This window comes from Haliotis asinina, chromosome 10 (assembly GCF_037392515.1).
Source record: "Haliotis asinina isolate JCU_RB_2024 chromosome 10, JCU_Hal_asi_v2, whole genome shotgun sequence".
Taxonomy (NCBI): domain Eukaryota; kingdom Metazoa; phylum Mollusca; class Gastropoda; order Lepetellida; family Haliotidae; genus Haliotis; species Haliotis asinina.
In genome coordinates this window covers 10,916,606-10,941,035 of record NC_090289.1, presented here as the reverse complement: position 1 = coordinate 10,941,035, position 24,430 = coordinate 10,916,606, and the positions used below count along the sequence as shown (strand labels likewise).

At 37.7% G+C, this 24,430-nt stretch overlaps 1 protein-coding gene across 1 annotated transcript in view; it reads right to left on the bottom strand.

Annotated features, from left to right (window-relative positions):
- Window positions 1-23,452, bottom strand: part of LOC137299062 (homeobox protein LOX2-like) — a 33,180-nt gene extending 9,728 nt beyond the window's left edge. Inside the window, exon 1 of the mRNA XM_067831547.1 lies at window positions 22,854-23,452. Within this exon, the coding sequence (XP_067687648.1) occupies window positions 22,854-23,388 (535 nt within the window). The 5' untranslated portion in view covers window positions 23,389-23,452. The remainder of the gene's footprint in view (window positions 1-22,853) is intronic.
- Window positions 23,453-24,430: the final 978 nt, after the last annotated feature.

The following is a 24,430-nucleotide window of genomic DNA, read 5'->3' as shown; positions in this document are numbered from 1 at the left end:
ATATATATATTTAAGCTGTTTTACAACTTTGAAACCCAGTGGATATGTAAGAGCTAACTCCTGTGAAAGATGAGTCTGTAGAGACGATAAAACATAGATTGTGTGCTTCGACTGAATGCATAAATGGCTACGAAAAGGCTATCAATGTGATTATGAATGCTAATTACGATTTGAAATCTAAATGTCTCTAGCTATTTCAAACTACGTGTGAAATACACACCCCCTATACGGAAATAAACATGCTGCGTGTCCTTTGTCCTATCTTTAAACACACCGACATATACATCATACATGATCATTCTTGAATAAAACATGATCCATGAATCACTGGCGTTAAAAATGTACTAAGTGTGGCGCCTACAGAAACAATATATTCATCATTATCGATCAGTTTAACGCGCGCGTGCGGGGAAATCGACCACCGCTAGGTTGTTCATATCGCCTCAGCGTTGTGTAGATTTCAGATAAAATCGTGTTACTTACTGCAGTCGATGTGTAAAGGTTAACAGTTTCATAGTAAAGTGGTTGAATCACGAAACGCCAGTATGTTTTATCCTTTACAGCAACGACTAAGGTTATTCAATTTAAACCAAGACCCTGTACATCAAACGGTCCTATGGGATGAACCTTTAAGGCCCTGTGGGATATTGTCTTTTAAATTGCTTTGTTTATTACAAACTATCAGACATTTCCATTTTTGCATCATAAAATACGTAGATGTTGCAATGTGTCGTTAAAAATGGATTTTTTTCCGTTTGTAACATGTATCGACAAATCCTCGCAGCAATTGTTGTGATAATTACATACTCGGTCCTTGTTGCTTGAGGACAAGCAAACTAATTATTCTGATGTGTTGAACTTATACAAAGAATAACATTATTGTTGAAATGTAATCGGTTACCTATCATTCAACGCTAGATTTGTACCATGAATGCACTGGTGTTGGATTTCGCGATAGATCTCCCAAAGGGCAATGTGACCGAGCAACTTGGCAACTTGCCTTGGCGGCAACAATAGTGCAGCGTCTACCTGAATGAGTAAACTGTGAATGCATTTTAACCTGAGAAGACTCTCGCACAGGTGAAAAACCTAGATATATATACACAAACACTGCTAGCATTAGCACTAGACTGCTGTCCATTCAAGTGAATTTGTTTGCGGGTTAGTCACCGTGCGGATTAACGAGGGTCAATGTACAACATGTTGTTGGACAAAGTCGCACTCAAACGGGCTTTCACGTGCTCATGTTCAACCAATGGTGCACACACGATCGGTTTTATAGCCCTATTAATTTGTACTTGTGCTTTTGTCGTTATTACAAATTGATAATATACATGACATATATAGGATCTGTTTAGGATTCAAACTGCCCACAATATCTCTGTTTGACTGTAGCATGTTTTCATTGAGGGCGTTCACCACGAAACATATTCATATGGTGTAAATAGAGACCTGTTTTTTTTGTCTGGGTACATGTGAACCAGAAGAAGGATTTTAAAAATAAAAACACCACAGAAAAAATATAACTATCCAAAGCTGAAATACATATATCAAAATGGTCATAAAAAGTATTAAACTATACACATAAACAAATGACCCTAAAATACAGCATATAATTAATGTCATGAATTTTATATGAGCGGCTTAGCTTTAAAATTACGTCTCCAGTGCTAAGGCGACTGTTTTTATTCAAGTAACATTGTGTTAAGGTATATGGACATTGGTCCCGTTTACAAATATATGCTTACTTTTCGTAAAGATTTTGATAACGAGAAGACAATCTTGACATGAAGAAGATTTCTACTGAAGGTTAAATTTCAATTTCAAAAACAATATCATTTCAGACTACAAGGCGTCTTTAAACACGGGACAAACAGCACTTGCGCATGTTTTATCCTATAACTAAATTACATATATTCAATTTTCCGCTTTAATTATATCAGGTCTAGCGTGTAACGTGGTGTTTCATCTCTCTGATTTACTGCCGTTTTACTCTGAGAATCGCAGATTTCAATGGATTAGAAGGAAATACGCATATGTAAGTTCATAACACAGTTTCGTATTACAAGAAATTGTTTATGGGTGTGAGTTAATTATGTGCCATATGCACTTTCATGCAACGGCAACATAAACGGGGGATGCTTTTCATTTTCATGGCCCCTCATTAATTGATATCGGTGTCTTGCTTCGGCAGACATCCCTGATTCATTATAGAGCTTGATTAAATCTATTGTATCTGTCTAAAGCAGATTTTCCTTAATCCGTATATCTTTCAATACCAACGGTTTTGAATTAATTACTGTAATTAACGACAGTAAAAGTCCAACTATAATATGATGTGATACCGAATTGTCATCGCACATGTACATGAATTCGACTATGGGTATGATGAAAATGAACTAGAAGACAAAACAGAAAACATTTAATATGTCGTATTTCTAAATGCTAGCTTTGGTGACACAACACAATGGTGCCTAGAAAGGAAATTGTGTAATTTTGCGTGCCAGACTCAGAACAGTATTCATGAAAATGACGAAGTTAACAGGACTCCCAAAGAAATATATTTACACCGAAATTAAAATCTCCACATATCACCATTAGTCTGTTTAGACAGGCAACTGTTTTCACTCTACGCCTCATGTGCATGTACATTTCAGAAACCATTCATCATAAGCATATTGACAGCTCATGGTTGAAATAGAGCAATATGTGCACGTGGTGAAATAGACCACGTGTTTGCCGTTGTGTGCTTTGGCTCTGTCAGTCCTTTAGATGTACATACAGCCCGGTGCTGTATGACGTGTTTATCGCCTGTATGAAAAAAGCTGAAAGGTGATAATTTAGATAGGATTCTTGCTGTTGAGTAAAGTCGTACTTTGATGTTTCTTCAGACGACGGTACAAACACGGTATCTAGGACTCTTTCGCCTGACTTGTCAGAAAAAGTGACAATTCTTCCAAATGTTGCTTGAACCCCAGTTAGCTCTTCCACATCTTCAGTACACGTCTCAGTATTCAGACTTGTCTTCGTGGTAATAAATTTTAACCTCCTATCTAAATTAACGCATTTTACTACGAAATATTTCTAGGTACAGAAGCAATACGCAATTTGTACACACTACCCAGATGGTTCTGTTGCAACTGTTCCATCGTTTTCAGTTTATAGATGTCGTGTGCAAGTATATCGATTGCACAAGCGTCTATCAGTGACACTGAATTAGCTATTAAGAGGTCATAACACGTATTTGAGATCCCCTTAACCATAAAATTGAAGCTTTGGACATTTGGTTCGGTAGAAAAACAAAGATTAGACGACGAGTAGGCGTCGTGTACTAGTCGGAAAACAGATGATTTCACGACCTCAATTGCTCCCTATTTCATTAATGTCTTGTGGTTCCTGACCGGGCTTATAAAAGTTTAACAATGATTGTAAATACACCGTTATTAAAGGGATGCCAAATGATTCGGTCAGGTGGCTTGGTCCCCGAGGTGTAATTCACAACGACTGAATTAGGTACAGGAAAAAACAGCACGGATGCGTGAGGGGAAAGATTGCAATCGTATTGTAAAACGCAAGCCGTTGCGTGCCTTCAAAACACTGAGGCAAATCACGAAAGGGGAGACTTCAATTCCGCGGTGGACTTGCGTTTCGCAACGGGTTGCCTGAAGTCTTTGATCAGCGGTCTATGTATTCACAGACATACCGTGCACACTCAACACATCAAAGTGAAAGTGAAATGTCAGGCTTTGAACGTCGGCTTTCTCTAAATGCTGAACGTCATTGTTTTATCATATTAGAGGCCTCAATCGCCTCTGATGTGTCGATAATGATTGTTTCATATTGTACAAGATCAGAAGCCTCTGTCTTCAATATAGTGGAATTTTACAGCCGCAATGTTTTGAACTATTATTGTGTGCTTTACTCCTTGCTTCGTAAGGAACATCAGAGGCGGCATAGACAGTTCTTGACTGTTGCTCTCAAATAAACATACCGACCCCACCCCGACACGATTTAACCAGAACAGGATACGTCGAAGAAGACAGCCTTGCTACACCCAGTATCTCATCACAAAGCGTTGCTATATTTGCTGTGAATCCTGCAATATGTATGAGATGATACATAAATGATATCAGAACACACTTAAGACGTTATTATGGATTGACATTTGGTAATCTTAACCATTCATGTAAGCGATAAATTCAATTATGCTCCAAGAATTTGTGTTAATCGGTGATACTTACAACTTGATCGTTCTACAGGTGCACTTATCAGTTTTAATATAATTTGATGGGTAATATTACCGATGTGGTTACACATCAATTATTAATTTAATAAAATCGAAGCAATTTCTCGTTTTTTGATTGATAATAAAATTTACGAACGAATTCTTTAATTGACACCATAATGTTGAAATAGATGTAAGTATTTCGTAGTATGAGTAATTTGGTTTTGCAAACATGATGTTCTCAGGTGAATGCATTTGAACTGAAATTCACAAACTCACCATTGTCGTAAAATCGTTTGAGGTTTCAAGTTCGGTGAAATAGTTGTCATACTATCCGAAAACTTTAGACCGATCTTTCTGATGTCGGTCATTGTATTTTTTCTGATCCAGTGTTCATTGTTTACAGACAGCTGGCATGCATTTGAAAAATGGCAACAAACTAACACACATTTCGAATACATTAAGAAAATACGGATTTCAGACTTTTAATATGGCTAGTGCATCAGAACGAGTCTTAAACGACTCCGTGTTGTACTCCAAGTTTTTGTCAGTAGATATACTAGAAGGACATAGCTTTAACACCTATAGGAAAGCAGATCCCTATGACCAATAGGACAATCTCTTGACTGACTTCTGGGTTCTATTCCGCCCACGGTACAAGTGTGAACACTTTGTATTTTCATATGGTACTGGCAAAAGCCCGTCGAATAACCATGGTCAATCACTCTTGATGAGTCAATAACGTCATTTCACGTCTAACAAACCATTGTATTCTGGTGTCACAATGCATATCCCAAAACATGTACTTGCGATGAAGATTGATAGAATAATATCTCATACAACTCTACCCTAATTAGTCCAAAGAATTTTCAGTGAAACTTTTGACAAATCCGCATCATTCAGTGCAGATTATATTTAAGAATTATTAATCATTCTTTTAAGACTGTATTCTAAATATGATAAATGGTGTTCACCGTGGCCTATGATATTACAAATAAGCCATAACAATACATCATGAATTATTCAACAGAATTTAAAAACTGATTTATTGCAAAATCGATTTAGAGCATGGACGAGCAACGAAAACATGACTCCCAGCTCAATCATGACGAATTCCTAAAATGTTTTAAGGGTTTGAAACAATGATTGATATTGCTGATTTCAATACTTTTCAAATTTATGAGTTAATATTTTAACATCTACACTGCAGTGATTTCTTTGGAAATAAAGTCAAATATTTTTGATGTAATGCAATACCTGCTTCATTGTTTGATAACACCATCAATAAATTATGACACGACGGCAATGTCAGTTGAGGGGTTTAATATGTAGTGGTTGTAGTAGTAATGGTAGTGAGGATGTAGGTTTGACAGAAGCTTGCAGTCGTGATGTGGACGTTGTTTTTGAAAGGGAATGCATTGGTTGTGATGCTGGTCGTGATGTCGGAGGTTGTCATTATGTAATCTGTGAGGATGTAGTGAGGTGATTAGGTATCATGGTGCCCCTTTCCGTCGATGCTGTTGGAACAGTCGAGGATGCATTTGGAGTCATTGTCAGGGCAGGGGAGGGGGATTATGCAAAGGAATTACAGTGATGATGACAACGGTTTCGGTAGTAGTAGCAGTAGTAGTAGTGGCAGCAGCAGTAGTAGTGGTAGTAGTAGTATCAGTAGTAGTAGTAGTTGCAGTAGGAGTAGTAGTAGCAGTAGCAGTAGTAGTCGCACTAGTAGTAGTAGTAGCAGTAGGAGTAGTAGTAGCACTAGTAGTCGCACTAGTAGTAGTAGTAGCAGTAGGAGTAGTAGTAATAGTGGTAGTAGTACGAGTAGTAGTAGCAGTAGCAGTAGTAGTCGCACTAGTAGTAGCAGTAGTAGTAGTAACAGTAGTAGCAGCAGTAGTAGTAGTAGTAGTAGTAGTAGTAGTAGTGATGGAGGAAGTAGTAGTAGTAATAGAAGCAGCAGTAGTAATAGTAGCAGCAGTAGTAATAGTAGCAGCAGTAGTAGTAGTAGCAGTAGTAGTAGTAGTGATGGTGGAAGTAGTAGTAGTAGTTGCAGTAGGAGTAGTAGTAGCAGTAGCAGTAGTAGTCGCACTAGTAGTAGTAGTAGCAGTAGGAGTAGTAGTAGCACTAGTAGTCGCACTAGTAGTAGTAGTAGCAGTAGGAGTAGTAGTAATAGTGGTAGTAGTACGAGTAGTAGTAGCAGTAGCAGTAGTAGTCGCACTAGTAGTAGCAGTAGTAGTAGTAACAGTAGTAGCAGCAGCAGTAGTAGTAGTAGTAGTAGTAGTGATGGAGGAAGTAGTAGTAGTAATGGAAGCAGCAGTAGTAATAGTAGCAGCAGTAGTAATAGTAGCAGCAGTAGTAGTAGTAGCAGTAGTAGTAGTAGCAGCAGTAGTAATAGTAGCAGCAGTAGTAGTAGTAGCAGTAGTAGTAGTAGTGATGGTGGAAGTAGTAGTAGTAATAGCAGCACCAGCAGTAGTAGTAGTATAGTAGCAGCAGTAGTGGTAGCAGCAGAAGCAGCAGCAGCAGTAGTAGTAGTAGTAGTAGTAGTAGTAGTGATGGAGGAAGTAGTAGTAGTAATAGCAGCACCAGCAGTAGTAGTAGTATAGTAGCAGCAGAAGCAGCAGCAGCAGTAGTAGTGGTAGCAGCAGAAGCAGCACCAGCAGTAGTAGTAGTATAGTAGCAGCAGTAGTGGTAGCAGCAGAAGCAGCAGCAGCAGTAGTAGTGGTAGCAGCAGAAGCAGCAGCAGTGGTAGATGTAGCTTAGATGAAGCAGCAGCAACAGCAGATGTTAGAATCACTATTAGTCAGAAGAAACATCGGTAAGAACACTGAAGCCAGCGGCAGTAACAACATCCACGATGTAAACAACTGTCAGAAGAAACATCGGTAGTAAGGCGAGAGCTGTTGGCAGCTATTGACAGTCGAAATGCCAACAAAACTGTCAGAATAAACATCAGTAGTAGCACTAGGGCGAGTGGCAGTAACATCAGCTACCATGTTACCATCACCAGAGGAAGCATCAATAGTGGCGCTAGAGTTACAGTAACAGCAGCAGCAGTGACAGCATTATCAACATCAGTGAAATAATCAATACCACCAGCAGCATCAACAACAGCAGAAGAAGTAGGGGAAAGACATTAGTAGACTCAGCAGCAGCAGATGAAGGATGGTAATGCTGTAGCAGTGGAAATATAAAGATGGTTTTGATCGCCAAAACAAGACATATCTTACACGGTTTCACGTCTATCAATGAAACAAACTCTAAACTAACAAATACGCTCGTGTGATAAGCGATCCTCCAACCAAAGGGAAAAAAACATCAGAAAAAACTGATGAAATATCTCTCGCAAGAAAACCATCATCTTCTGTAGACAAATCACTCAAATGTCCCGTACATGTCTAACACTGCACATGTGTAAACGGAAGCATCAAAGAGAAACGAAATGCCGACTGTATCGGGATTACACAAGCAAGTGTGCTTTAGCAGAAATGACAGATTAATGGTTATTTTCGTGTAAAATAATACAAATCAACGACAGCTGATAAAAAATGAAGCCACACTCAATCCTTTGCCCATGGGAAGTGATGATGAAGATGAAAAGCAGCCACTGAAGATAAGGGAGATAACTCATAGATGCAACACTTCCCAGTGGCTGTGCTCCATGTCATTTGGGTTCGTCTTTCTTTAAGAATCAGTGCGTTGTACAACCGCATTACATTTAGGTATGAAAAACGGTCATATTGCAAGAAAAGTTGTTTTTGTTCAATTGCTTGCATTATTTTTCAGAGTACAAACGCAAAAATTCTGTGCCTAAAATGCGTGAAACAAGTGCTTGTTTAAGAATAGTTGATACAAAATTCATGTGAATATTTAACACCGTGTACATTTCGTGATGGGCGTATTTAAGAAACACTAAACTGGTTTATAGTTAGAGAAATCTACAAATACCGGAGCGTTTTGATTCATAATTCAACACCAGATTCGCAGCACAATTGTGTGTCGCCAACTAGATGAACAATCGTTAGTCGTTCGTGCATACGAATGCAGACTAAACACAATAGAATTTTTTCTATCACGCACACCTCATATTTTATATTCATGTAGAAGGAAACCAAATATTATACTGAATAGGAGGCACGAAAAATATCAAAGGAGATGTGACCCGACAAACGCCTAAAAAAACAGATACCCTTGTAGGATTTAAGTAGTCGTGCATTTCATGCAAATTGAAATAAATCGCACTACACACGTAGTACAAATAAACTATTGATTCGTATCTTTATAACCACTATTGCACGATATGTATGCATATGTAGATGGAAAATGTATGTCAAGAGAAATATATATCAATAGAAAAGAACATTGCTGCAATGAACAACTGAACAAAATGAAAATGATCATGCAGACATGCCCAGAGTTCGGCAATTTCCCGCATCAAACTCCGTATCATCTTTCACTTCATGCGAAACCTGGTCCATGGTCTCATTTTTTGATTGACATTTAAGGCAAATAAGCAACATTCGCGTGTCTAAATGCATAGCAATTATCACGAGACACCGGAGTGAAATGTTAGATCGACCATAAAGTTATATTCCTGAGTCATTGATGTTTCTGTTTCTACAAGTCGTAGATAACATTAAGAACATGTATAGCGAAAAAATAATTTCACAAAACATATTTTATCCTTGCCAATGCAAGTTGTGCAATGCAATGATTTTTTTATGCAAAGAGACTGGGATTATGATAAGCCATAGATCTATCGTTCTTTTCACTACATGCAGCTCAGTAAATAATAAAGTTATACACCAGTTCTTTAAACTATGTGTTAATAGATATTTGAAACGGCGCATCAGCATAGGAGCACCAAACAGACACATTTAGGATGGGCCGCATGTCTGTGTAGACACAACACACACGGTTGGTAAACAAACATTAACTAAAGTATGCTTTCTACTGTATGGGATACCTATAAGTAATACTGGAATCTTCCATGTGTAAACAGACACCACAGACGACTAGCAGACACCACAGACGACTAGCAGACACACAGTAACGTCCTTCGGATGGCACGCTTACATTTAATTCGATCACAGACGTAAAACAGACATCTCATAAACAACAATAAGACAGGCCTACATTAGAGTGGATCAGTCGAAACAGACACCCCACAGACAACAGCAAGATACACCTGCATTAGAGTCGACCAGGTAAAACAGACATCTAACAGACAACAACAAAACCATCTTCGTACAGGTGAAGACAGACATGGTTCGACATTCATACATTAGTATCTGTCTAGAGAAAACAGACGCCTTACGACCGATTGTCAAACAAGCATATATCAATGTTCTTCAGTTGTTAAGAGGTATCACCCAGACACCACTTAGAAGACAGTCAGACAAACCAACAAAAACGTGCATGTGGGGTACACAGACATCAAACAGACGACTATCAGACACACCAACATTAACGTCCTTATGGTGTGAAAATACATCACAGTGACAACTGTCAGACAGGCGCACATTAAACGACTGTGAACAGATACTAGGTGTCGAAGGCAACATGCTTTGGGCGATTTTCAGGTGAATATGGAGAATATAATACATACTGGGAGAGAGAGAGAGAGAGAGACAGAGAGAGAGAGACAGAGACAGAGAGAGAGACAGGGGAGACAGAGAGACAGAGAAAGAGATGCATGCAGACACACAAACTCGGCAACAGACAGTCTGAACATGTCGATGTACGTGACACCACCACACAAACAGCTACATTAACATACAAAAATAATACATTATATACACCATTTCCCTCCAATTCACAAAGATCCCTACCCCATGTCTAACCAGCAATGATGAAACTTCCCCCGTCAATTTAGTTTTAAGCCCGGGAAACAAACACTCCAAACTAAACATCAACGAACGTAACGACACAAGGCCAAACACATTGCAAAGAGCGATGGCAATGTTTCATTCTAAAGTAGCCACTGTCCAGAACTGGTACGTCAAGGTCGACGACGGATTTGACCTTTCACACCCAAGTGCCCGTGAAACATAGCGCACAGGAGGAAGTTGACACGCGTAAGAATCTCGCACTTTTCTCACTGTCAAATCTAATCCGCCTTTATGTGTATATGTCACCAGCCTGCCTATTTAATATTGAAAAATATCGGCCAGTTGAGATACATATGACGTACAGTTAATTTAAGGAGCTTGGGTAAAATCTTAGGCCTTGGCGTCCCTCGCTGTGTAAATTATGTACGTATACATATGTACTGTAGATATGCGATGTCTAATCTTAATTGTCAGTGGAGGCTTTGTTTATGGAACGAGACCATTGCAGGTGTTGCTATTGTGTGCTGGATATTTTTCTTATTTCTTTGCATTTTTTCAGATGGCAAAATTCATATTATAGTGGATCGCGGATGTAATTAGATTAAATGACTATCTAACTTATTTGTTGCTAAATCAAAATGTAAAAATTCATTACGATGATGTTGTGTCGAAGTAAACTTTGTGATTTGTAATTTTGTTATGTTAAGGGATTGTCATATGATATTGGTTACCAAATTAATATTTTTTTTCTAATGTAAACGAAAAGAAAGAGAAACCAACTCCGAGTGCCATTCTATTTATCAAAATCACAAATTAGTGTAAAACATTGATGGTCACATCACCAAAACGAAAAAAAAGTCATATTACAGCACTCGCTGCATGCGGTTTGACAAGATTAAAATTTTCGTCAATGTTAATCGCACGGAAATACTTGCAGAGAACTAATTTGATATCCTCATCACAAAGACTTCCATAAGGTAATTCGCTACATCAGAATCGTCCGTCTACGTTCTTTTCATTAATGCTAATGTCTCTCATGGGACAGAGGGGTCATAATGCGAATCAGACCAGCCATTCTGGTGCCTGACGCAATTTGAAATTATGAGAGGCGAGTTTAGCTGCACATGTGGGCTTGCCTTCGGAGCGTGACAAGGGACATTCATCTGACCCCTCGTCTTCTCGGTTGTGATCGTTTTATCAAAATTAACAAAAGCGCCGATGATGCGTCGGTGTTTCTGATCCTTGTAACTAGCCCTATGTCTTATTATCCTTCGGCTGAAGGAGCGATTTTACGCAACTCTCCCTTACTCTATAAATCACTGTATCCAAGGAATGAAGCTTTCCTCCATGAAGTTGTGAAGAAGTTTCATCAGCTTTGCAAATATAAAGGATTGAACGTGGGATTAGTAAGCTGGGCAATTCCTACATCCCAGCTATCATATTTCCTGGTACAAAAACGCCTTGAGTGCCTCATGTATTGGTGGATATACAAATTTCATTAAAAGCATTACTCGAAAAGATTTCATCAAGAAATGGTATTTACCTCTCTTTACAGTGTGACTTACAATGAAAGCATCAGGATTAATATTATTGTCGCAAATAATTTTGTAGGAAATTGGACATGTTTTTTATCTGTATTCTTTAAAGCTATGATTATGTGAAATGAGACACCACTGTTTGTGTTGAAGACTTTTTGTAATTAGGTCTGCATAATGTCATGAAATTACTATAGTGCATTGTGAATTTCTATGTATATTATTTACAAATCCCTGAGACTGGAACAAAATAGTACCAACTGGTAACATATACATCTATAGATTATTAACAATGCATGTTTGATACATTTCCGACAGATGGAAAGGAGGTCGAACATTTAACACGAACAATGCCAGTCATAAACTGTTACAGTACATGTTTTTTTATTAAACATTGCTCAGGTTTCAAATATTTCTATTAGTAGTCAACATATGTCACATAAAAAATTAAATTCTTTGAAACCGAGTTCGTGTTACTTTCAATACCTGTCAAAGACTTGTCAACACTGTCACTCATATGACACAGCCATTGTATGTAATTCACTGATCTGTGCATTGGAAGTTGAATTTGAATTGCATTCGAGAAAATGATGCCTTTTTTGGAAGAGCTTAACAAAATATGTAATTATAATTTATTGATTTTATGTAACAGGACACAAATCGTTCAATTAAATGTCACATTTTATAAATACTGTGTTTTTGTGAGTTGAACAAAGTCCACAAAATCAAATAAATACAACGGGAATGTGGTATTTGTGGAGCCTTTCGTAGAACACAATGGTGTTTCTCGAAAACTAATAATAATGTTTGATAGTTTTTCTTTCATTGTAATGCGTAACTCGTACTGTCAGCATGTTTTTAAACTTCAAAGGAGTAAAAAGAGATTCGACAACTGGAAACATCACATCACTACAAAACTAATTTCAAGATCAAAAGATTGCGTTATATTATTGGAAACCAAGAGGTTTGTAACATTCCCGAGTTTGATCTACAATGACGATAAGGACGATAAGGTATATTGGGTGCTTAAACATTTGGTAATTGACAAAGTTATAAGTCTGTTCAATCCTTTGTAAGCAAACTGTCGAATTCTTCTTTAAACTTGAGTATGTGTTGTTGCAATATACAACGCTGACGTTTCGTCCGCTGTAACTCAAAAGATGAGATACCATACAACTGTTATTGTCTACAAATGACACCTCATTTTCTGTCAAACATCTCTTTGTTTCTCACACGATCTGCATACCACATTATATGAACATTCTATGTAGTACTTCATGTCAAAATATGCATTGTATGTTTTTGTAATTCCCAAAATATTTGCAACAAGCTACAACCGTATATGCAGTTAGGAAAGATATAAACATTTCAATATGCAAGTGCATCTTGTGAGTTCTGTATTCGCGAGCAATATCTTCATCTTGTCCATGGCATCTGTTCTTGGTACGTAAATTTCGTGTGATGGGCAGATAAATACATCTATTTATATCCACAGCTCTCACACATGAGAACGATATGGCGTTTTGTACAGGTTTGAGGTGTATCGATATTACAATATCGTTCAATAATGCTCATATAACCCTTCCACTTCACCGATTTGCTCAATTCAAATAGAAATATCAGAATTCTATGAACATGCTCCACCTATTAAAGGTGCATAAAGATTCGTTGTGACGACAAATACTCCACAAGTCTGATAAGAAACATGACTTTCCAATATTCATCTTTTTTCCTTCATGGCGATATTCCATCAGCTGCGGCCTTTGGTGCCAGCATTTGACGTACCATTAAACATACTCTGTCCTCGAAGGTTTCAAAGACCGTCATACGAGTCCTTCTCAAAGGACGTTTGTACATGGTTTCCCCCCTCACCTCGTCAATAATGTATTCAAACAAAATGTTTTATATGCTGGACAAAATAAGTTAAGGATGTTGGTATCATGGCTGATATTTTATTGTAGCAGATATTCCCAAATGTGACAAAAATTATGATGAATCTGACTGTTTTGGCTTGGGGAATAATACATCCCGTGTTTTCTGTGACGAAGAGTTGCATTTCTTTTGTATGTATTTGTATCGTTTTGGGGGATACAGATATACATGCCAGTCCCAACATACTTGGTGTTATCACTATTTGGTAATATTTCACAAACAAAATGGTAAGTAGGAATCGTACAGTTGACCCTATTTGTATCGAGAATGGCTTCATCTTGAATTAAAGAATCGAACACATGTCCACATATTAAGTTACAGGAACGTATATGTTGGGGCGTATTAATCTCCACTATTACATCTTCCCTTTAAAGGATGAGCGGCACTACTTCTCATTATTTGTTCCTAATTAAATGTAATTGCAACTCAGATTCGTCTTTGTAGCACACGTGTATGTACGCTGACTCGTCTCTGTGTTGCTCAACAGACATAATTACACGGGGCTTGTCACTCTTTGGCATGAACACTAATACTTCACATTCGTTACTATATAGCACTACTATCCCCACTACCCTAGATCTATCACTTTATAGCACGATTTACCATTCTTTAAGAACTTCACTATCCAGCATGACCCTCAAACCTACTCCAGATTCGTTACTATATAGCTCCATTCTCATCACCAACTGAGGTTCCTCACTAAATAACACGACTGTCACGACTACTCGAGAATACTCGTTATATCACAAGATTCGATTCGTCACGACGTGACTCAAATATCATCGCTGCTCCAGTTTCTGTACAAGAAGACTGTCACAATTACCAGATTCGTCACTAAGAGGACGTCATCACTTCCTGTGACCTATCACTTTATAACACTATCACTGTTAATACCAGAAACATCGTCACCATACAACATGCCTGAGATTACTACGAGAAAATGCCTGACAAAGATTAAGAGCATATCAATGCTAACATGACGCCTATTTGATGATATTTATATTCACTCATCAAGACCTCTGGCCTTGTATAGAAACACGATCATTAATTTCCATGTATCCTGTGATCGGATTGCTGGTTAATTTCCAAACTAGGATAAATAATCCTATTAATATACTTCTGGTTATGCTTTCTCTCCATGATTTATAGTACATATACTGATGCAAACATTTACACACATAAATGTGTACGTTGCGATACGATCTGCGATTGTTCATACAGATCATGCATAAATGATGCCCGTTCGATCAATGAAACTGTCATCAGAGTTGAATGCACATTTAACGGTATGTGTGCTTCGTATCGGCATACAAACTGTCAGTTTCAAAAGAGTGTGGATCTGTTTCATTCATGAAGACACACACGCTCAAACACACACATTTTATCATTGCTGCATTTGCATCCGACACTTTAAGGAAGTTGTCAGGTGTCACGTACTCATCATATGTCGAACAATATGTATATAATATACCGTTGATTATACCATTAATCAAGTGCTTGCATATACCCAAAAAGCAACATTTTAGAGCAGCCATTACGTTCATCTTCAGTTCACTGTTCTCACTCGTGCTCTGAAACTCAAGGTTCTTAAATTTATGAGGGTTTAACAATTTGTGTTTAAAGTTCTACATACCTTAAAAAGCATTAGTTAGTCAGCTCTTCCAACCCACTCCCACACATTGGTAAATTTAAACAAATATGCACATATATCAGAACACATAGTTCTGTAGTGATACTATGATGGAACATATTTCATACGGTACAGGTTTAATGTCATAGTTATTCGAAATTAATGTCCATTCTCCAGAATATACAAACGGAGCCACGAATTATGTCAAGCAATGTCATCGTACACGTGTGTTATTACCCTGTCTATTAAATGTGTGAATAAGACGTGCATAACCATATAAACATAAGGAATTGTGCGAAGCCGTCTTGCCAGTGGAATGATGAACAAAGGGGCGCCATCAAAAGATTAACATTGGACAAATTCATAAGCCATAAAAATGTAGTTCCTCCACTGTGGACCTTATGGCTCTTCTAATGTCAAGGTTTATAATTTAGTCACCTAAGAGGATGTGCCCTGGACTATATTAGTTCATTTCCTCCTATTTCAACCTTTTACCATACTGTTATGTTGACAGTTGTTATGAGAGACTTACAATTCCAAAACGACTGAAGGCGAGTCTGTTGGCCTTTCTCTCAGGGTGATAATATTTCAATTACTAGTATCTGCCGTGTGGGTATTGGGTTGTCCGTTAAAGTTCTACCGAATGTCATAACAATGTTATAAAACTATGAATGCTACAATTATCATTTTTTTCTTATCTGCACCTTATTCATAGGTTAAAATGCCAATAACGTTTTGTAATCAATTCAGATCCAAGCGTCTTAAACCATACAAAGGACAAAGTACATGTTGATTCACCCTGCCCCTTTCTAACACCGGTTACCTCCCTTTTCTGGTAGAAGATTCCATAACAAAAGAACAATGAGACGAATTACATCAAAATTAGTGTCTGCAGTAACCTTTTCATTCATATCATCATCCTTCCTTAATTATACATGTAATGCGTTCACCAGTTATAATTAATCTAACTTGTTTATTTTGATGAAGCATTGTACAGTAATCTGTCTATTATCATGAAGTCACAATGGAATTAGTGCTTTACTGAAGGTCATCAATAACTGAATATGCTGTTTGATATTGTTTATACTATAACCGCTAGCACCGTGGTTGTATTCATAGATACCCGCGTCTACAGTCTAATAGCTCGATCTATATTCCTAATTTCGTTGGTGGCGGCACTGCATGTACTTCTGTGATCACCCAAAATCAATAATCCCTATGGTGGTCCACTAATTTCGTCTTATGGTCAAAGTAGATCTCATAATTTCCTGTTAACATGGCTAGTCGGCAACGGTGTGCATGCACACGCTGCCAAATCAATGTCTACAATATCACAACCCCTGTTAACGGCATATAACAAGAACAGTATAAAGCCGAGGTGGGTTATTCATAGCAACGAACGGAGACATTTTCAAGCCATGCTGTCAGTGTTGTTTTGATAACAGGAGAAACCGTTGACATCTATATATTATTCACAGACATTCTATTATATTTCCAATGTCTGTCTGTTTCATCACAGACATCCTTCACCTCTCACCTCTCATGTCCCATGATATCTATGAAGCTTTCATTTCTGACATGCTTCTGTTATATCTCAAACATCCCTTTTATCTTATCTCAGTCTTCCCTCTTTCATATCTCAGACATCCTGCTATTATATCAAAGACATCCTTCTCTCATAGCCCAGGAATCTTTCTAATATATCTCAGAAATCCTTCTATCATATCTCAGACATCCTTCTATTATCGGGAATGCTTCTTTCATATCACAAACATCGTTCCATCAAAATCCAGACATACTTCTATTATATCTCAGGCAGCATGTTATTATATGAGACAACCTTCTATTATATCTCAGACATCCTGCTATGATATCAAAGACACCCTGCTCTCGTAGCTAAGGAATCATTCTAATATATCTCAGAAATCCTTCTATCATATCTCAGACATCCTTCCATTATATCTCAGACATCATTCTGTTATCTATCGGGAATCCCTCTTCCATATCACAAACATCCTCCTATCATAATCCAGATATACTTCTATTATATCTCAGGCAGCATGTTATTATATGAGACAACCATCTATTATATCTCAGACATCCTGCTATGATATCAAAGACACCCTACTCTCGTAGCTAAGGAATCATTCTAATATATCTCGGAAATCCTTCTATCATATCTCAGACATCCTTCCATTATATCTCAGACATCATTCTGTTATCTATCGGGAATCCCTCTTTCATATCACAAACATCCTCCTATCATAATCCCGATATACTTCTATTATATCTCAGGCAGCTTATTATTATATGCGGGGCAAGCTTCTATTATATCTCAGACATTTTTCTATTCTATGTCAGAAATGCTCCAATAATATCTCAGATATCCTCTTACTCTATGTCAGACATTCTCCAATAATATCTCAGACATTCTCGTTTGATATCTTAAACAACCTTTCATGACATCTCACACAACCCTCTTTCATATCTCAGATATCATTTTTTCTTCTGTTAGACATCCATATATCGTACTGCTGACAGATTTTTATTTCGTTTGCACTGCTGTAGAACCATTGTATACATATTACATGTTTATCAGCAGACCAACAGCTTGCTTAGATGCAAACGACGTTGTATTAATTTGATACAAGAAGTCTGGATGCACAAATGCATGAAGGGAATGAGCTGCTTACATTGCTTTGTAACTTCAGATTTGACTCATAAAATACATTAATGATTTTGTAAACTTGTGAATAGGGTCAGGGGTTCTGTCAGGCCTGATGTGATACGTGATATTGTGAATAATTGTAATTTAATGACTCTTCGCAGTGATCATATTTCACAGCGAAATATCAGTTCGACTCAGATCACATTGTAGGCGTGGACATTTAAAGTGAACGATGCAATGATGTGTGGAATACCGCCACACATTTCAATACGGTCTTAACGTTCCTTTTATACCTTAAAGATATCTATACTCATTCTAACTTGTCTGAATAGTAATGTATATATCATGTAAATCAAACGGGTTAAAATGTAATACAATCACATTTGATCTTCATTACTTTTTAAAAGTTTTTTTCCTTATCTCGTGTTTCTGAAACAGAGGGAAGCTCTGAATCTCCTCCGTTTGGAATCAGTAACAGGGATCTATATAGTGCATTATTGATGAAGGGCATAAAGTGAAACTTACAACTGCACCGCAAAGACGATAAATAATGTGCCTTTCTTCATTTAAGTTCTCACTGACTAAACTCGATATAGTATGTAGATTTACCCTCCGTGAATGTACAAGCCAGGTTGTTATCGAATGGTTATTTGCACTTGTCAGCCACGAATCGTGATAACAAATATGATTAAATGGCAAGGACAATGTTATGCTTATCTTGCAGCTAATCTGTTTCTGAAATCGATCATTGATGATAATGCATGTTTTATTCATCTGTGAGGTATGTGGCCTGTGTTCCAGACTCATAGTAAACGAAAGCATCAACCTGTGTATCGTTTGAAATACGTTTATGTGTTTAATGTATATATCTTTTGAAATTGATTAGGTTTGTAGGATAAACATCTATATCACAAAGAAAACCTAAAACCGATGTATATTGCAAGACGTGTGTTTCATGTTTGATGTGTATTTCAATCAAGGATTCATATGTTGTGTTAAATATCCCTACAGTTTTGTGGTAGGGAAATGTGTAGTTAGTGCAATTTACAACGCCATGGGCATCTATATATGTATGTGAACAAAGTGCATTACACCGGGCATATTTCACTTGTGTGTATTTCAACCAAAGTATTCGTGGAGCATCATAACTTGTTATATATTCCTACGGTTTTGTGTATGTTTCCTAACATTTGCAGTAAATCTGCTTATCCTGTTTCAGAAGATGTGAACGATGCATATATGTGTGGTATAGTGCATGAAATCCACATCTGTTGAGATTTATTCCGCGTCCCAAAGCATCTGTGTGAACTTTGATTGTGTGTACATCCCCTTTGATGAATTATAAATAACATTTGTCGCCTCCCCGACCTGAAACAGTAACAGCTATTAAAATTAATCCATTCGGCAGATATTTGACACAAGTTAGCTTGTACATCACGCACAATAGCTGAACCAAGCTTCTGTTATATCGGCTGGGGTTGTCTGCAATAACAACAAGACCCCAGACACGAAACAGAATCAATCGACCGATAAGGGTTGAAATTAATGTCACGAGCTTCAATGTTAGGTTTAAATCCGGTTAATTTATTACAGGTGGTGGACTTAGGATCCAGACAGGCACTGGTCAGGGGTGGTCACCATGTGACAAACTGGCCCCTAATGTGTCATCTGTTGTGAACAGCGTTATTTAGGTGAACATAGTGACTAGTCTGATGTAATGTCCGAACGAGGGAGGAGATCTGCGTGTATACGTGGTTATTGTACATAGCCCTGATTTGTAACAATTACTGTCCAGCGGGGCATGAGTGGTCACGGCTGAAACTGACCTATCGAAAGACATATGACACGTGATATAAATATAGCCTGTCGTGGAGTGTACATTACATAAAATGATATGACTTACATTGGATTTACAACGTGAAATAATTGTAAACATTGAAGGGAGATCAACCATGTTATGTCCGCGCTCAAGTGTTACAATCGAATAGCATATACACATGAAATACAACACATTTATGATCCACATGTCTTTAATATTTTTTTTCTGAGACAAAATCCATACTTATACTAAATATATTGAAATTTCAAATGTATTTATTGATGCATGTCACGCTCGATGTACCACGTGAAATATTCCTGCCCCAAAGGTACGACACATGTGTGAATAATATTCGACTGTGATACTCAAGCATAAACACTTCTTAATATTTCGACGTATTCATACGCTAATTATTTTTTATGTATTTAAAAAGTACAAAGGATATGAATGGGTATTGAAATCGTTTGAATTGCTGGAAAAATAGTTTAAGGAAAAGGGGTCATATGAGTGTGTTTGGAACCCTTCCTCAGTGTAGTTCGCATGTGATTTTCAGTATCAGCCCTATTGTTGCCTCTGAAACGCAGTCAGATATCCTGTTTCGTCATTGTGTGTTTATTGTATATGCCATGATATCCCATGATATCCAAAGGGGTATGTAGTTCACACCAAACACTTAAAAGGCATCGTCCTGGAAAACTTACACTGAAATGTACATGTGTATATTTCACAATCTAACACTAGACAACTGGTTTGTTTTAATTTATTAGTCCGGAAATTAACACAAGTTCAGGAACAAATAGTAAACTTGTAACTGTAGTTGGATCTTTCTGTGTGTAAAAGGGTGTGTTGTCAATTATTTACCTTTCGTTAAATGTCACTGAAAATGCGTGAACATTCAATTAATTCAACCTGGAATTGCACCATAGATGTTTGTTTTCTTCCTTTATCTATGTCATGTATTGATTGACAGGGCATGAAAACCTCCCGTCCAGGCTTGCAGATACATTTATGCATTAATAGAGATATTATGAGTTATTGATTAATGATACATTAACCAGTCTAGTAGCTGTGTCCATATCGACCTTGTTTAGAGTAGCCACTTCAGAAAGCTTAATGAGACGAACCGTTCATTTGTAAGCAGCTGTAATACAAACACATTCATCATAAAGACTTACTGGTGGACTCGACGATGTACAGCCCCTGGACGTTTAACACAAGTAATTCACAAATCTCAGAAAACACAACCGCAGCTACAATTATAAAACTTGTGATGTTTAAATGAAAATATAAACTAGTATTTCATTGAGGCAGAACGATTTATTATCATTTTTAACCCTTTTTAGATTTCATGATATTTTTGTTCCGTTGATTTGGACATACGTTTACGGGTTAATTCTTCCATTTAACCGTGTGTACATTTTTAAAATTACTACTGACACAGGAGGCAATAAATGCCTCACCCAAGATAACGGAACTAGATACACTTTCCAAGATTTGTGTCCATCTGCAAACAATTATCTAAAATAATCAGAAACAAACATTACCTCTGCCCCCTTCTCCATGTGGTGTTCATCAACAATTATTTTCCAAAGTGAAATCTACATGATACAAGGTTACATTCGCTTTCCGTATCCACTACCAGATAATTCTTCTGAATATGCTTGCGTACATTGTAAAAGAAAAAAGTCTAGCATGGATGGACATATCTAATTATGATACCTTGTGTAATAAGTGAAAAAGGTTTAATATTAAACATATCTGGTTAGATTTTCAACATTTTAACTCAAATTATAAAAATAATTAAATTTCATGAGTAGATTAATGCTGTTAAATATAAATGCAATATTTATTTTATGTTTCATCGTAAAGCTGACGTATTGCCTAACACAGAAATGCCTAGATGGACATAGCTTGGTGGTATCAATACTTGCAATTGACAGTATTTATGACAGTGACATTTGATATGATTTATGACTCTATTATATTGTGAAATAGCTTATTGTTTGGGTTGTTGATACATGAGTTTACTTTGTGAAACAGTATGGCGATATATACAAGCGTGAAATTGACAACTATTATATTCCTGTCTCGCTATATACAGCTGATATTTAACAATGTAAACACAAACGCTCGATGTGAGTTTGGCGATATCATTATATTACTACAAATAAAATTATACCACTTGTTCAAGTATATTGACATCGAATGAAATATGTTAGTTTCAACTACATACACAGACTTCCGTTGTTATAATCAAGCGGTAAGTTGATACAGCTTAACAAGCAAAGCCATTATTTTTAGATTTCTCCCCATGTATAAAATATATTGTTTATCAATACCTATAAACACATTTTATTCCAGTGATCACATATGAATTGTAAATTCGATTCAGTAGGATGCATTACCCGATACGAAAATGTAAACAATAAATTCGAGTTCATGTCTATTCACTCAAGAAGCCCCGGCATGTTATAAGCAAGGGAATTTGAACTAAAAGAAGATTGTTTTTCACCAGAGACAGTTTTAAATGTTTATGATCATGTAACATATCACGTGACTCACCTCGATCGAAAACCTAACATTTGAAGACGCAGAATTGATAGAAATGTGTGGAAATGGTAGCAGATATTTGAATGTAGTCATACGGAATATGAGCATGACAAAAACATAGGCAAAACACCCTGCAGCCAAGTCTGAGTTGAGAGTGGTAAGAGGGTTTGTTTAGGAGAAGCCATAAAATAAGAGCATTAAAGACAGACACACATAAAATTCACGGCAATTCATTCAAGTTATTGTAAAGTATTAAGTTTCTTATTGCTAGTCGGATTGGTTCGAGGATTCGTCCACACGATGTAGAGCACTGCCAATAAAAAAGATATGGTTTTACAATGCTAGTGTGCTATAGCCTACGAAGCTCGGTCATAATGTAGCGTTTAATTATAATATTTAGTAGTGTTTTACGGCTCATAATGCACCCAAGGTCCGTATGTTTTACAGAAGGAAGAAGATTTAGTGTTCGAAGCGAGTCTGTGGTATAGACGCTTCTTCGCCTAGTGAATGGTCTCGTAAAATGAATTTAGTGCCGCGTTGAGGAATATTAAAAAGGTACGGTCTCCTTTTATGCGTCGTTATCGCGAATAGGAACAATCTTGGGTGCGAGCAGAAGGACATAACTAGACAGTGAAAGAGAAGGAGAGTTTAGGGGTTTGCACCACTTACCTACAATCCCCATCCAGGGGTAGAAGGGGGCAGACGCTTCGGAGTTCTTTCCTTGGAGCTCGGAGTCCGAATCTTTCGGGGACAGAGAACATGATGTTACGGGTTTTCCCTCAAGTGGAGGAGTGTAGGGGCTCCCTTGTTGGTTTCTGTTCGGAGACGGGGTGGATATATTCTGGTGATGTCCCCAGTCGACGTTCTGGTGAGGTTGATGTTGAGGATATGTTCCCGCGACTGGAAAATTCCGGGGCACGTTCGTGTCGTCTGCTACATGGGCTTGATGGTGTTGATATGTCGTCTGCTTGTTTTCGTACCCGTTTTCCGCAGCACTTGGGTACTGAAGGTTGGACGTTTTCTGTTGGTTATAGTAGTGAAGGGAACCATGCTCGGCACCACCATATCCTCCGGAGTGATAAGATAGCTGATCGCCCAGCCTTGATGAATACAGTCCGTAGCCATTTGACGCGTAACTGTTTGGAACGTAATGGCTATCCGAAGAATATTGAGGAAGAAACGGGGATGTGAAGTATGAATTCATTTTTGTGGATATATGATAGAAAGACAATTCCTACTACATGACCTATCCGAATAGTGTGATTTGTGGGACTTCGCGGTGACTGTCGGCTAAAATAAATCATTTGCATGGAGAGTGATACGCGCTGTCGACTTCCAGCCAATCACGGCGCACGTTACAACCGACGACGGCTGGCAGCCGAATCACTCCCTCAATTCAGCGTTATATTCATTACGGCCGAGCTGCCGAGTCGGGCGACCTTCCACTCAGCTGGGCTACCCAAAATAAGACTTCGGGGGGAGATCGCTTTCCTATCGTTCATTGCGTGGACACGGGTTGCCAGAGCTGGACCAATGCTTGGTCATTTTGACCGATTGTTGGTCAGAGACTTCACAAGTAACGTATATTTGCAGCGACGAAGCGTGTTGAGATATGTTGTTTTGTTACAGACTACACAACCTTGCGTGTAACAGGCCTTGCTGTGTCTCTCCGTATACATAGCCTATCAAAACCACATGGCTTGTTTAACTTGTAAGAGAATACGAAGGAATGTTTGGACGAAAAAACAAACAATTTGGTCGAGCCAGAGTAGATGCAATTTTGTAACTCGCCACAAAATGCGGATATTAATTTGGTCTATTTTTTGCATGTTTTTCTTCAAGTAACATCGATGCTTACGTAAGAGATAGTGGATCAGGAGGTTGGCTGTAGGTCGTGGTTATTAGACTTGAAACAAATCTGTTGGTATGATGCGTTTGATGAAAAACACGACTTGTATATAGCGCCCGATACTCTACAATACTTTCCGTGAGGATACTCGCTTTCTATCTGTGTTCGCTTCCTCGAAAAATATGTCACATAATTCGCTTGATTAATTCCGTTACCATGGAAATACGTGAGGTTGATTTTAGATTTTTTATCGTTTTACCGAAGCGGCTGATTTTAACCCGACCATGATCCGTTTCCATTTGGTTCATTCCTAAAACGATCATACGTCTATGAGTCAATGACGCTGAAAATGTTTCGCGAAATATTAAGTGTTTCCGATTTTTTGTAGATAGAAACA